The 16,689-nt window shown below is 34.6% G+C and overlaps 1 protein-coding gene across 2 annotated transcripts in view; it reads left to right on the top strand.

The window, feature by feature from the left end:
• The first annotated feature begins 3,516 nt into the window (after positions 1-3,516).
• Positions 3,517-16,689, top strand: part of LOC134546146 (vesicle-associated membrane protein-associated protein B) — a 33,132-nt gene continuing 19,959 nt past the window's right edge. Inside the window, exons 1-3 of one of the 2 annotated variants that reach the window (XM_063388700.1) lie at positions 3,517-3,850; positions 4,242-4,394; positions 11,858-11,961. In XM_063388700.1, coding sequence (XP_063244770.1) covers positions 3,793-3,850; positions 4,242-4,394; positions 11,858-11,961 — 315 coding nt within the window. In that variant the 5' untranslated portion in view covers positions 3,517-3,792. The remainder of the gene's footprint in view (positions 3,851-4,241; positions 4,395-11,857; positions 11,962-16,689) is intronic. The other variant, XM_063388701.1, reaches the window with a different exon arrangement.

A 16,689-nucleotide genomic window follows, 5' to 3' on the forward strand; every position in this document is an offset into this window, starting at 1 on the left:
ATATTTAATAGTGAAGGGAATTATGAATTTATTTCTCATTTAACCCCTGCTTTTTCCACCCCTTGCAGTTGTAATCGGTCATATTAAAAATATATTATGAAAATGATTTGGTATCGCTCTAACGAGATGTAACAACTTCATACAGATGAGATATTGGTTTTTTAAGGGAGTTCGTAAACATGTTACTGTCCATTGAATCAAATGTGTAATGTTATAAAACTTCAGACATTTAATCCCAAAGTATGTAACGTATAATTAATTTTTGATATTTTACTTTCTGCGCATCACTTGCAAACAAATAACTAAGTTTTGTTAGTATTAAAAAAATAGTATATTTCGGGTTAGCGAGATTGAATTTGAATCTCCAGTTACATAACATTAAAAGTGTCGTCGTCCCTCCGAAGGTCATAAAGCCCGGCCTCCACCCCCTGTATCAAACCCCGCTAATGGAACGCACCCCTATCACATTTCACGTGAGTCAAGCGAGCCGCCTTTCCCGGTGAGTGCCTTCACAGATTACGTCCATATGCCAACACCACCAAACAGTTCTCACACATAATAAATTACTGTGATTAATTAAGTAATTTTTAATTAGCAGAATAACCCTTAATAGTGAAAGTGTGTCGTAGGGGTGCAGCGGTTTTCCCCGTGGGAAACCGCAATTAATAAACGTCCGGAACATCCCTTGCGGCCATCCGCCAATAATTAAACACAGTGTTAACCAACCTTAGTTACCTCCCTGGATTTAGTTGCAAATAGCCACTGGAGTAGTCAACAAGTGACAGACAGTCTCCAGCTTGACTTTTTATTTTCAAATTTAATCAATCTAAATTTTGTTATGTATTATTAATATCCCCCTTCCGCCAACTAATTCAGACAAATGTCATTTAGATACGAGTGTTCTATAAATAATAATGACTAATTATGATTATAAAATTGGAATAACGGCACATTAGAAAGTTTGGCGCTTCATGACTTCTTCGTCCCCTCCCAAGCAGGCATGAAGTGGCAGTAGAGTTTTACTCACTGGCCGGGGCAGATGTGTGATCCCACGGTGAGACTTTAACTTTTGTGCTCCTGATTCGTCATTCTGGTAACTACTATAATTCATTAAAACCTCTTTCCTCTCCCCACGTGCCCCCGTACCCTTTCCGGTGCAGGGCTTATCCTGGCCGCTTTAATTTTTGCTCGTCGTGGAACAAAGGTTCGCGATGCAGTCATCTTACGGTCCGGACCGTCTCCCGCGAACAGAACTTAACGTAATTCGTCGAGCATACGCCTGCCGACTGCAAGCTTAAAGACTTTGCCACTTAATATTATCTTCGTGGTCCGGCAACTCACACACAGGTGAGCCCGGGCACGAATCTATTTACAGCTCATCATGGGAGTGGCCGTTAATCCACCCAAACTCTTCGTCGACCCACAAATCAATGTAGGGATCTTGTTTGCAAGTGCCGGAACGTAACATCCATGTAATACGTAATTAATTATCAGTGCGAGTGCATGCATTACCAACGTATTTTTTGTCCAGTGTAATTGTGTAATTTGTGCCTTCATTCACACTATGTGAGATGCGAGATAAAAAAAAAATCAGCACCTAAATACCGTTTCTTTATTTCGCAAGCGCCTCCTGAACAATTAGGAAACAGTCCTCTATACTGTTTAGGGCCAGTGCTTATTAGGAGTAGGGACTCCCTCCCACCATCAACAACCGTCGATCCTAGTGGAACACGCAGGGGCAAAAACCTATGACCACCTCGGTTAATCCTCGAATTAACCTGGCGCCCGTCGGAGATTTCCTTTAGAGCCACTGAAAACCACTATAGGACCGCTCCGGGTCTCGATCTCGAGACCGCGGGTGATGGCAAAAGGATACAGGAATTGGGTTTTGCTTTAATGTAAGGCTAACAGGTACGCAGTTAAGTTCCTATAAAGTGTTCGTTTATTCATTAATAAAATTAGACATTCATTTCCTAATATAATAGGTTAAGTTTTCTTTTTCAAGTTACTTGTGAACCTGTAATTGGATCTTATTAGAAGTAAAACATATGTCACAAAGAGCCTACCGAGTATGAAATAACCAAACCAATTGACTTAGCTATATATTTAAATATATTATAACAATTATATAAACAAAAATATTATTATTAAAGTTATATTTGTATTCAATAACCTGCAACTAAAAAAAAAAAATAGATTGTTATATGACAAGATTTGAACACAGACACAACTTCAAACTTTTATCTATGTCTGAAATCTTTCACTCTAACCATTACACAACTGAAGTTTTCAGAAACACTTGAGGGAGATTAGGTATTATAACAGCATTAAACTCATCGCCTTCCACATCCATTGTACTCGTTCTGTAATTGATATGTAAATAAATGGGCCTGTTTAACACTTGAAAATGTAAACACCGGTCACAAACCAACACTAAACTCATTTAAAACACATATCAAATTGCTTCAGCACTTCAAATAAAATTCATATAAGTTTAAAATTACGAGGTTTACACGAGAATCAGCCATTTTATTATACACTGCGATCTGAACAAGCAATTACTTGAGACATGTCTGCAGTGGTCTTGGCAAAGACGGTCCTATTCGTGTTCTTAAGAAATGTCTCAGCGACTATGAAACATGCTTACGCTATGGTGTTCTCAAGTAACGACTATGATACAAGAGAATGCCCGTTCGGAAATAACAAATATGGGACTATCATAAGATGGTCTTCATCAATACTGTCTTGTTTCGATCTCTTGAGACAATCTCAAGCAACGTCTGTGACACACAAATATTTAAATAAGAATGCATATAAAAATTTCTTGATGAAGGAATTGTTTAAGACATAAATATGAATACCACCCTAACAGTCATGTAGGCACACTGTGCTACGAGCTCCAGCTTCACTGTTGTGCTTTCTGTGCACCACCCGGAATGAATCCCCATTGTGCGATGCATGCCATACAGAGTTTTCTCCCTTGGGCGAGATCATTTTCGTTAACAACTAGGGTTTGGCAATGGGTGGAAAACCCCTAGGTAATTACGTCAAGATTTTACCGATAGTTAGCCAATATTGCATAAAAGTACAACACTTCATTGTATATATGGACGTGAACTTTCAGTGGACAATTTCATCCTGATGGAAACAGTTTTTAATTGCAAACTTAATTTGACAATAAACGGAAATGTTCCGGAAACCATCGCCATATAGTATTCCATTCAGATTGAATGAAAGAACGGATTTTTAATCTAGACGATTCTCCTACTCAGGAAAACTTGAATCTGCCAAAACCTACTTATTTTTATTCTGTGGTTTTGAAGATTTTTAATACACTTCCCTACAAGTCATCTCGTTTTGGCTTGTATTCTCCATGTACCTATATATCAAGATACTTTTGCTTCTTCTTATCCTTTTTCCACATTTTTCTTGATAGCACATATTATTTTATTTTAATCTTCTCGACTTGTCATATAAATCTTGCCAGAGTCTTGCAATTTGTTTAATTTTTTGTTTATTGATATATTTTTCTTCTGTTTTTTTGGTTGTTCTTGCACTAAATGCTTTAAAAAAACATGTTGCGCGGATATCTGAACAAATCGTGCAAGCGGTGCTTTTGAAAGAAACATAGTTTTGTGACGTAAGAGAATGTCAGCCATGTTTATGTCATGACGCATGCGTATTTTCGTGGATGAGATTGTTAGTTGGGCCGGGGTTAAAATTGTAGCCATCATTTTGTTGTATGTTTAATATTTTTTCTGTTGTATCTAAAACGTATTGTGTGATACAATAATGGCGAAACCAGAACAAGTTTTAATAATAGAGCCACAGAATGAACTTAAGTTTCGAGGTAAGACCACCTCTGTTGTCGGGATATTTTAGGCTTTCTCTTGCGGCACTAGCTAGCGGCAGCAGTCAATTTGGCATGTCTGAAGCTTATTTCCGAGTTTGTTATTAGGCTCTGGCTTAATATTCACCCATAAATAAATGTAATTTCAGGAGCATATTGCAGTGTTATAAACATTGCTGTTTGATGCTAGAGTATGCTTTGCTGAAGTTTGCTATTGATCCCTATTTAGTTATTGACTAGATCAGTGTGATCGTATTTATAAGTAAAATAAATATTAACTACGTTATTAGTAAAGTTTACTTATGTTCTCATTTAACTCTTTCCAAATTTTTTCTTACATGTAATGGAATGAAATACAAATGTCATTCATTATATGGTAATTTTTTTTCAGGGCCCTTTACATCTCCTGTTACATCATATATGAAATTGACAAACCCACTCGACAAAAGAGTTTGTTTTAAAATCAAGACTACTGCACCAAAGAAATACTGTGTTCGTCCAAACTCTGGTGTTTTAGATGCTAAAGGCGATATAAATGTTGCAGGTACTTGTATAGCCTTTTTAAATACATGCATGGAAATTTCTTAGTGATTTACTTAACTGTTGTTTTTTGAAATTGGTGAGCTTGAAACCTAGTCCATTTAAATTTTATCTGCCAGTATTTAAAATGTTTTATTTTTTGCATTTAAACATCTTCTTGCTCGATAAGTAAGTAAATGTAGCTAAAAGTGCTCTTTAATTAAATTCATCAAATGTTATTTTAGAGTAAATTTTATTTTGTCTGTTTATCTTGCAAAATAAGATTTTTGGGTAATTGTTCCGTTTCATGTATCCAAGTTTATTCCATTTTCATGTAAATATTGACCCTGTGGTGCATGGCACTTGCTTTTTTAATGAAGTATGTTGAAACATACTGTACATAACAAAAATGTGATACAATAATGAATAAGGATCGTAGGTTAAATAAAAAATATTTTTTTTTTATGTTCAATTAACAATCATAATTCTTTATATAAGTTTTTTTCTATGTACAGGAACTTTAATTGTACTTAATTAAAATGGCAAGAGTCATGTATTACAGGATCAAGAAACAAAATTGGATACGTTAAACCGAAAATTTGTACTGATATTTGAATTCCTGCTGGATTCTTAGAACTCTTTAAGTAGGGAGAGATTTGCAGACCAGGAAAATTTTTGTGGTATAAGTGATTAAAAATAATGATTCATAAATGAAAAATGGTTAAAAATCACTATAATGAAACCCTTCACGCAATGAATTAACTTAATTGTCTGAGAAAATGTTGCTGGTGGTTGGAAATAGCAGCAGGAAACATTCCGCATACTTTCAAAAAACAAACTGGCTCACATTTTTTCATAACGTGAGTATTTCACAGCGAGTGACATTTGCAGTATTCAGTTGTAATTAAATATGCACTTTTCTGATACTTTCAGTGATCAAATAACTTCTTTTAAATTGTAATCCAACCCAACCTACTTTTTTCTTTACTGACATGGAGCAATTGTATTTTCATGTAGGTCTACCAAGCTTTTGTGGAAGCACGTGCTATAAGGATGCATAATTTGAGAACAGGTTCAACAGGAAAAGGAACACTGTTTTGAAGGCAGTATAAATCCTTAGCATGGCCCATGCAATAATTAAATTTCAGCAGAAAAAATGTGCTGCATCATAAATTTAATTAAAATTTTTTTAAAAATAACTTTACATGATACAGAAGGTCACACTGTCTCTACATAGTAAAATCAATGTGAAACATGCCATTAGAAACCCTCCCCTTCACATACAAAATAAAAGTCTCAGAACTTATCAGTCAACTGTTCCTATACTCAAAAGATTTGACCATTGATAACAACAGAGAAGCCAAGAATTCATGGAATCTTATACACACACCTAATATTCCTGTGAAAACCTACAGTTATTCAGCAAAATAGGTTGAATTAATACTTGCAAATTAAAAGAATAAATATAAAGGCTTATTTGTAATATAAATGGTTACTTGAAAATTTTGCAAAAAAAAAAATAATTGAAAATTGAACACAAAATGGGTATAAAATATATGAAATAATAATTATATGAATCCCAAAATATCTGAAAGTAGAGCTGTGTAGGTCTAGTTGGTAACAATGGCATTATATTGTTAGACACCATATTAAAGAGGGCAAAATGTATGTCTTGTAAATGAAAAGTTGAGGATATAAAAATTTACAGGTTAAGCATTGCCCGTAATATCTCTACATGCAGCAAGCAAAACTGTAGTATTGATTTAAAATGTAAAATAATAATTTTTTGAATTTTTTTAAAATAGCTATTTAACCCCACAGTTATTTTGAGTAGACTACTACTACCTAATGTTGCTTGAGCAACCTGCTCAGGCATGTTTTTCAATTCTCATTGGATCCTAAATAACTCAGTAGCAAGGAGAGCTACGTGTACCAGAATAAATTATATGGTTAAAAAAATCATTAGAAACAAGAAAATATTACTGGGAAATAGCATAAAATGGGTTTATTGAATACTCTTCGCGCGATGAACTTATGGTGAAAATGAATCTGCAAGTAATGTATGCTAATCGCTGTATTATCGCTGTTGCAGGTAGGCAAGAGTGGCTGCCACAATCATTTTGCTTGTGCTAAAGGAAGCAAAATGGTGCCATTTTATAGTAATGCTGCAATTATATAGTACTTTATTCCTTTTGAAATTACTTGCTAAATTAATTTCTGACATTTCTTTAAAGGGTTTAAAGTTTTCTTGGTACTTTAGCCTTTCATAAGTATCATGTTTTTCAGAATTATCTGGATTGAAAACATACCCTTCCAGAAACATTCAGTAATTTAATAATGTTTTAATGATTTTAACATATTTTAAATTTACTAATGTGACTCAACTTATGGGTCATTAAAATTCCTTTTAGTTTTACTATGGGTCCTTTAAATTTCCTTGATAAACATGTTATTCGAGCTGCATTAATATTAGTTGTGTATGAACTCAAAAATTGGGAAAAGTTTTGGGATTAAAATTTTTTTCTCATGGGGTTAAAATTTAAATTTCAGAAATTTATCAGTTTTTTTTAGGGTTTTCCATGTTGAGTGTCTATTTTACACTTCATCTGGCACTGTAAGTTTAGAAGTTGGCTAAAGATTTAAAAAAATTGAAACTTATAATTATAACTTTAGAAGGTTGGAGACATACTTAAACATTATTGGCTAATCACTTTGAGACAAATTGTTGGCAAAATACATTGACCTTCGAGGAACTGATGATTTTGTTTGCTCAGATTGAAGCAGTTCTTAACTTGTTATCACTGTAAAAAGATTTGAATGTCTTTTCGCTTGCCCATTTCCTCATTTCTTGCCACCATATGCTGATGTGACAGAACTTCATCTAACACCTGTGTTCCTAACCTTTTCAGTCTTGTTACCCCTTTGACCTATTGGTGAAACCGATTTTACCTCCCTTTAAAATGTTTTTTGAAGAAAACAACACATTTATACAAATAGCCTTTATTAATCATAAAATTGCACAAAATATATGTAATTAATATTTAAATGTACTTCCTTAATTAATGACAGTTAATGCGAAGGTTGGAATAGTTTTGAATTCACAATTTTTTCAATATTAGGTTTAGTTTCACTTAACGCACATTGCAAGTCATATTCCACATTGAGATGATTTATGGTGCTCTTGTTTTGTTTTGTTTTGTTTGTACTGTTACTAAAGTTACGAAACCACTCTACCTACCTTCACACACATCACTACGCTTTTTATTAGTGTACATACATCATGAGAGAACACAAACCACGTGGTGCTGATCTATCATTATATTATGTACACACCAAAAATTACCAGCACAGAATAGTTGTTTTACCCCTGCAGGGGTAATCACCCTCAGGTTCCAAACCCATGATCTAACAGATTGACAGCATGTGTCCCTCTCCCATCCCCCCCCCCCCAAATGGTACTCCCCTCCCAAGCTGATAAAAAAAGGGTTGGCACATAAATGTTTGTCCTTTTTACCGTAGCATGCCTACACTGGGTAAAGAAAGACGGGAATATTTGTAAGCTTTTACTGTTTATGCATATAAAAGAAGAGTATTCATTTACATGCAATGAAAGACAAATGGTTTTAACTTTCTTAGGGCCAATTTCACTACAGCTAGGTTAAACTTTTGGTAACTAAGCTTTGCTCAAAATTACCCCCATGGCTTAATGGTTTTCATGTCATCAGACATTTCTTGTATGCCACCAATCTTGTGTAATTACACCTAGCTTAACTTTATTTACGTTAATTAGAAACACATTTACCAACCTGTTTTGAGGTCAAGTATAGGTATGTTTGTAAACAAATATAGTTTAGAAATGAATTATTTTAATATCTTAAATATTTATTATATAATGTTCTTATAACTCAATTTTTACAAACATATTATTTTATTTTTTGCAATATTTGTTAACTGGTGAAATTAGGAACTTAGAAAAGAAAATGCATTGAGGTACCTCAATTGGTATATATTTTTATTTATTAATTTTCTAAAATAAATTTGCAAGACTTTTATATTTTTTTCTAATGTTATAACAGTTTCAGTTCTTTAAATTCTTTAGCAACTCTTTTTAATTAATATTACAAACAAAAACTTTAAAGCACAAATCATATTTTTAGGTTGTTATTTTTGTTGGATGAAGTTGCAGACCATGTTTTGAAAAGCGTAAAATGTCCTTCCAATGTGTTTGGTTGTGCGTGTAAATTTTGGATGTGATAGATACAGTAAATGTGAACTATAATTCTATCGGTTAACTGCCTTCGAGCTTTCTTGCTTAGGTTCAATTGTAAACTTATGTTTTCAATTAAATATGTAGCTCTTTATTGCATTACTCATTAAAATATTCAAGCATTTAGTAAATTCTTTAAAAAGGGTCATTGTAATACTGATAAATTATAGACAAATTAGTCCCATACTTAGTGTACTTATTAAAAATAACTTTGTGTAATGAAGTTAAGTGAATAATTTTAAGTGGTTGTTAGAAGTAAAATAGTATGTCTATAATAGTCTGGTTTCTTTCAGACAAATGAAGGAAATATAGATAGCTTCATCAACAAGTGTGGGAACCACACATAACTTAGAAACACACAACTTAGAACAGTCTTAACTTAGAAACCTCTAAAAAATCCACATAACTTAGAACTGTCATAAGTTAGAACGATCATAACTTAGAAACACACAACGCAGAACCACACAACTTAGAAATGTCGTAATGTAAAAAGTCATAACTTAGAACCATCACAACTTAGAAACACAGAACTTAGAAACACAGAACTTAGAACTGCCATAACTTAGAAACACACAACACGAACCACACAACTTAGAAACATTGTAACGTAGAAAGTCATAACTTAGAACTATCACAACTTTGAAATACACAACTTAGAACTGTCATAACTTAGAAACACACAATGTAGAACAGGCATAACTTAGAAGATTCTATCTTGTGTGTTTCTAAGTTGTGACAGCACCCCAACAAGTGTTATGGTCATATATGACAGTTTTCACAACAAAAAAACTAATGTATATAATGGGATGAGAATACTAATTCTAATAATTATCTATTGTGAACTATGAGTTATAAAATATGTTTATCAGAAGTTAGTAAAATCCTTAAATGGCAATAAAAAATTCCAAAATTTTATTTATTTATAAAGGTATGATGGCATGAGAAGTCAAATTTAGAACTATAATAGGTTTTGTTCACATACTTAAGGTTTTGTAAATATAAATTCCAGTATGCAGCATGTGTGATGTGTGTGCATTTTATTTTGTCTCTTTGTGGATGAATTTATGTAATCTGTAAGTGAGCATATCTAAAGCTATCATTACGCCAACTATACGTACTTGGCTTGCAGGTTTACATGTGGTGACTCTAGTTAACGAAAAAGCAACCTATGTTTTATCTGTGAAAAGTGGGTAGATGCTGCCAAATAACGAATAAAAGAGCTGTGTTGAGCCATTTGGCAGACTGCCCAAATACAGTAAATGGGTAAGAGGGGAAGTTTAGTATTCAAATGGTGCCAGAGACTCAGCTATTTTAAATTTTAGTAATTTGCACATAAGCCAATTTTTATAATACACATATTACTAACATTTAGTTCAACAGAAAGATAAATATATTAGAACATGTTACAAAAACAAGTTGGAATTACAAATTTCACTGTACTTTTAGTTTAACCAATTTGTAAAGATTTTATATGCACAAAGAAGTGTTTTATGGTTACTCAATTGATTTTTGGTACTATCCTTGGAAATAATTTTTTGATCATGGTGAATAAACAATGCACACATAAAATTAAAACTGTGCACTGTTATGGTACAGTGACTTGCACTTATTGAACAGTATAATGCAGAGTTATTTATTTTTATTTTAAAATCAGAATTAATATATTTCTTTTCTTTTTTTTTTTAAAATAAGTTTGTTACAGAAATTCTATGCTTAAAAGAATATCATTATTATCTTGGTTTTTGCACTGTAAATTTAGTTAAGATAATAAAAATCTACAAGTAAAGCTTGTATTCTGAAGTACAGTTCTGATTGAATAAAATTAATTATGGTCTTAACCCTTAACCTGTAATATATTTACATTTTGCTAATTTTGTTTGATGGGTTGTCAGTTTCAAAATAACAGGCTGTTTTGATATTGAAAAATTATAATAATAAATTTTGTGTAGGTGGAGAAATCTAGTGATTGAGTCTTTGGAATCTGACATAAATAAAACCTAGTTCTAAGATGAAGCAGTGATAACTGCTTAGCTGGAGGAGACAGGAATACAGTGATAAAACACACTAGCCAATAGCTACATCCACAAAGTTTTGTATAACAAAAACTGTGGGATAATTCAATAGTATTATTTTTAGTTTAACTAGTTAACTTCAGAGATAGGCACAACATAAACACAAATACACAATAGACAAAACTTAAGACTGACAGGTCAAATAAAAAAGAACAAGCCTATGAGGTGGGCACTGCAGTTAAGGGGAGGCTCCACCAACATCATGCAAGATGCCACAACTAAGTTAAGGCCGAAATCACATACACCTGAAAAGAGTATCGCCAGCATTTTTGGTCCCATGGTGGTTGTGTGGTCGGATCACTGGCCCACCACCAAGGTGATATCTGGCTCGATTCGCTGGCGGGGTCGAACCCTGATTTATCTGCTAGTTGAAACGTAGGGATGTTGCAGTGAAGCAGTGGGTTTTGTCAGGGAGCTCCCATTCATTTCTTTAATGTGCCATTCATCTCATTCATCTCATTATTCTTGCAAATGATACATTAAGCCCTAATTCATTATTCATTGACCCCACACGTTGCAGCTGACATAAATTGTATTTCAAATGTGACTGGCAAAATCCCCCCCTCCCCCCTTGTTATTGTTTTCCACTTTTCTGTCGGGAATGTCAGGGAAGTTGGAATTGATCAGGGAATTTACTTTAAATACTGGAAAAGTCATGGAAATTCCTAGTGTTGGTAATTTGAGAGGGAAATTTCATGCTCCAGTGTGGTTTTTTTTTAAATATTACTGTTTTTATTTTATTATTTTTTAAAATTAGTTTTGATAAATAAAAAGTTAAGTAAATATACAAAAAATTACAGTGGATAGAGAACTAGGCCAGCTACGAGGATGTCGCTGGATTTGATTTGTTTCAGAAAATTGCAAAATAGGTGAGTTATTAAAAAAAACTAGTTAGGTCAGGATAAGGTTGGGAAAAGTTAGGGAAATTTTATTACAGATTTGTGTGGACAGCCTGTTAATATATAACCAGCTTTAACACACCCAGAAGATCTAATTGTTGTTCACTTTAAAGCATTTGTTCACTTGGAACTTTTTGTGTTGAGATGTATGTACAATACGTACTCTGGTTACTTTCCACATACATTTGTTAAACAAGTTGTAATTTCTGAAAACATTCAAACTGAGAAATGCTTTGTATTGAATTTTCAGTCAGCCTGCAGCCTTTCGATTTTGATCCGAATGAGAAAAACAAACACAAGTTTATGGTGCAGACCATGATTGCACCAGATGGTGACGTGTCGTTGGAAACACTGGTGAGTTCCATGTTTCAAAAAAGTGATTGGCCTTTTGACTGCTTGAATGGCTTTAAAATTGCTTTGTTGTTAGTCAAATAGGTCGCACACAAATTCCTTTGTGGTGGCACTATCAGTACTGCCACCATGGGGGTAGATCCCAGGGGCACGGGAGCGAGGCTCCCCTGGAATTAAGCAGCACCTCACTGAGGGGACCCACCTGCGCTTGCAAAATGGTGATGTCAAAACTATGTTTCATGGAAAATTTCTGTATTTTTAAAGTGCATGCTTATAAGGCAAAATATTGGCAGTATACAACATGCAAGTTTCCTATCCAGAGATAACTTGTGTTGGTTAAAACCAGGGTTGGAAGATTTAAACCATGGTTCAAACCACGGTTTAAATTGAGTGGTTTTTATGGAAAACCAAATGGACTTTTAAATGTGTTTTTAAATAGAATATCTTATTAAATTTTAATGAAAGGTCTAATTCCGCTCTAATAACAGCAATAGTTTGCTCATTAATGTTTCTTGTGATTTACGGGAACAAATAATTATTTAGTAATCAAGATCTTTTCATTTAAATTATGTAAATATTATGTAAAATATACCCAGTTAAATACTCCTAAAATTAAATTAATAGTAAATTGTATTTAAAACTGTAAATAAAAGAGGAAGTAAAAAAATGTAATATTGAAAAAAAATTTATTTTGTGGGAAATTCTTGACTACTGTAAATCCTCTTTCTTTAGGAAACACCCATTCTATGAAGAATCCTCTTCCTGTGGAGAATTACCCTTTCTGTGGTTAGGTCCCAGTCAGATGTGCCGATTGCTGGACTTAGTTCTTTGATATAATTTTTCTGGTTCAGCATGAGTGGCAGAAAGTGGGATGTTGTATGGAATTCATTTGAACATACTGAGAACCAAAAAACTAATCTATAAAAAAATAGTTTAAAAAAACAGGTTATAAGTTTTTTTTTTTTAAAATAAAACCTGTGTTTTTGGCCAACCCTGGTTAAAACCCACGTTAAACTCTCGGTTCACTTGGCCCTCCCTGTGAATTTCCGCAGGCCCCACTTAGAAATCCTACAGATTTGCCCCTGTACTGTCAAGTATGATGGATGTTCAGTATTTAATACAGATGGTCCAGTTATTAAATTACGGTGTTATATTTTTATTACGAAAACAGAGGAACTTAAGATGTCCTAAATCCGTGTTTTGTACAATAAATATTGCTAGTAAATCTCTTGCAATTAGAAGGTAAATATTTTGTAAAGTACTTAATATAAATATGAATAATGAAACTTATTTCAGCTTTTTAATTATTAAGTGGTCTAAAAGCTGTGTAATTTTTAACACTTGATATATATTACTGTATAAAGTAGTGTTAATTATTTTGTTGAATCTAGTATTTAGCATAAAATTCATAGCGGATACAACTAACTTTTATTTATAAATAGAAACCGTAAAACCAATTTCAATATTTCTAACTTATAGACAAGCTTCCATCAAACCGTCAGCCCCTATTTAACACCCTTAAGGGATGAATTTTCAAAAATTCTTTCTTTATGCTCACCTATGTTATATAAGGAAATCTTTGCAAAATTTAATTTTTCTATACTCTCCGGTTTAATCTGTGCATTTTCAGTCAGTCAGTGTTCAGAGTTTTTTTTTTTAAGTAGATTTAAATATTGTCACTATTGAGAAAATAAGTTTATTGTTTTAGTGGGTTCAGGGATTCTTTTTCATGCAACACTTTTAATTTTTCTTGGGTTCAATATAATGTTATTGCAATGTAAACATCTGTAAGATCTGACTGCATTTTGCATTTTTTTCCTATCCTTGAAAATAACTATTACTTAGTTGAGGTTTAATTTGAGAAAAAAACTTCTGCTGGTGTAAAAATAACAGTTCTATAGATTTGTTAGGTTAATAAGCTCATCAGACAAAATAATTAGTCACCCCTGGAGAAATAATTACAAGCATCATTTAATACAGTGTAACTCTGCCTCTGGACTTGATAACGCGTGGATTTGGTTAGGAAGGGAGTCCACATGGTTGTGCACGTACGTTGCATCCAGGATAAGTCACTCATTGAGCATTTTATTGTGCATTTCTACCAAATTGTGTTGATGCTGATGTCAGCGTTTTACCCGCTGTTCCAAAATGTCACGCAGATTTTCAATGGGGTTCAAGTCAGGTGGTTTTGCAGGCCAGTCGAGACGTAATAGAGTGGGGGAATGTCCATAAACCCAGTCACATATGCGTCCAGCCCAATGAACTCTACTGTTGTCACCTTGAAAAATTGGGGTGTACTCATCATGCAGATGTGGACTGAAAGGCAATACCTGATCATCCAGAATGTTTAAATAAACATGCCGGTTCATGGTATTGGTCACTGCAGTGAGTGGGCCTAATCCATGATACTAAAAACACCCCCAAAACATCACAGACACACCTCCGGCTTGAACCTGACCTTGCACACATCCAGGATTAAATGCTTCATTTGGACTTTGGTGCACTCGACGACGTGCGTCATTTGGATTCCAGGCAAAAACATGATCCATCAGACCACATTATGCTCCGCCAGTCAGCTACTGTCCACATTCAGTGATTTCTAGCCCATTGAATACGCAGCTTTATGTGCCTGTGTGAGCAATGGCCTCTTGCGATGTGACCGACTCCAATGTTCATTGCATGCAGTTCCAGTCGCAATATTCTCTCGCTAATATGTTGGGATGGTCCTTCATTCACTGACTGCAGCATTTCCTGTTGAGTTTGGATGCAATTTTGATTCATAAGCCATGAAACGCATATCCGGTCCCTCTCTCAGGATCTTTTTCCAACCACAATTCTAACTTTGTGTTTCGTGGCCACGTGTAGTTCACCACTGCTTGTAGACATGTTGAACAGTTCGCTGCAAAATACCAACAAATCCAACAAATTCACGCACCGTATGGCCATGGCTGAACACAATTGCCCCTTTTTGCTACTCTTGTAACATACTTGGCAGACACTGTTCGCTTGAAACATCAATGTCGCACTGATCGTCACTACTACCTTATGTTCACGTAGAGGCAGTGCACGTGCTGTTGGCCACGGGACTCGTTTGCTGTGCCATCTTCACAGGCTTAACGATCCAACTGTGGGTGTGCACTAGGGTGACTAATTTTTTGTCTGGCAAGCTTATGTATGATGAGGTATGATGCTCATGGTTGTATTCATCTGGGTAAAATTTTATTATTATTTTTTCACTTTAAGAATTTTAATGATAAATATATACTATTTAAATTTAGTTTAGCGCTATTGCTTCATGTGTGGCAACAAAATCGTTGGATGTGATCAGCAAAATCCTGTGTAGTGACTTGCAAGTGTGTGTATTGTCTGTAGTTTGGATCAGTTTGGCTAGTTACCACCTTTTCACTTATCTTTTGTTTACTTAGTCAAACCTCGAACTCCCGCAGACTCCTGCACGCTTTTCAACATGTATATCGTGCTCTTGCGTAAAAACACTATGTGGTTAATGTAAGGCCGTAATAATTTTTAAGAGACTGCCGCGGGCAGCTGTGTTGGGTTTCTGCCAAGCAGTGTGAAATGGATGGATTTGCTGGGTTCCTGGAAAATAGAAAAACTCAGGGAATTGAAAAGGTGTTTTAAAAACTTTTAAAACACAGAGACATTGACACTATCTCATTTACAAAAAAAATAGTAATTTTAATCATAAATATGTGTGTGTTAATCCCAGGATCTGTATATGATTTTTACTGACACTTGTTACGTTGTATGTTTTTGCCCGGCTAAGCACACAGAGAAACGTAACAAAACAAACAATGTTCCTGAGGTTCTGCGTTATTTGGAAATAAAAGAGTTTATTAAATTATCTTTGTTTATTTCTTTAAAAAAATGTTTTTTTCTCATCGTTACATGGCCTCAATACACAATTTTACAAATGAATTTAGTTAGAAAAACTTCGTTACTTGCACAGTTTTTGTCTTTTCTTATACAAATTTTAACGATGTCTTTGAATTTTGATAGGATGAGGTCCAAATACATACCACAACACCATACATCTTGCCGTTGATGGTCGAGGAGTCTTGTCACTCGCCAAAGAAAAAAAAAACTTAGTAATGTCCCTTGGTTAATTACATAACTCAAGGTACCGTCGATCGCGGACCGAAATCACACGAAGTCGGGCCGATGCCGACGCCTAGGGCCTAAATTTCTAGTTAATTTGTCCGAAAAAAATGTACTTAGGTTGAAAAATTACGGCCTGGCCCCAGCCCCTAGGCGTTAAATTATCTCTTAGTAATTTTCCATTTGTCTTGCGACTTGCCGACGACGCGACCGAGTTCGGCGACGATCGAGCAACAAGTGACCTGGTCGACGAGATTACCTTCCCTTGTAAAGGTGAAAACAAGGGAGGCAACCCCGTGGGCCAACTGACCAATCAGCGCACATAATTCCAAAACATGACCATATAAGGAAATTCGTACGGGCACATCACTTGACGCCAGGGCTCGCCCTGATTGGCTGGCTAGTGGTAGCCTCCAGAGACCCTTCCAGACGGTCGCTACAGCTGTGCGTACAACGTGATGCGTAAATCCCAAACACTCATTTACCAAGTGAAAAATAACTTTCTGGCGCCAGAGTGTCGCACCTGTCCGCTCTTCCTTCTGTACCTTCCAGACTATTCTCAAGATATTACACTAGCAATATCCAATAGAATTTAAAATTACCCAACAAATTCAA

Source organism: Bacillus rossius, chromosome 1 (genome assembly GCF_032445375.1).
Source record: "Bacillus rossius redtenbacheri isolate Brsri chromosome 1, Brsri_v3, whole genome shotgun sequence".
Lineage (NCBI taxonomy): Eukaryota > Metazoa > Arthropoda > Insecta > Phasmatodea > Bacillidae > Bacillus > Bacillus rossius.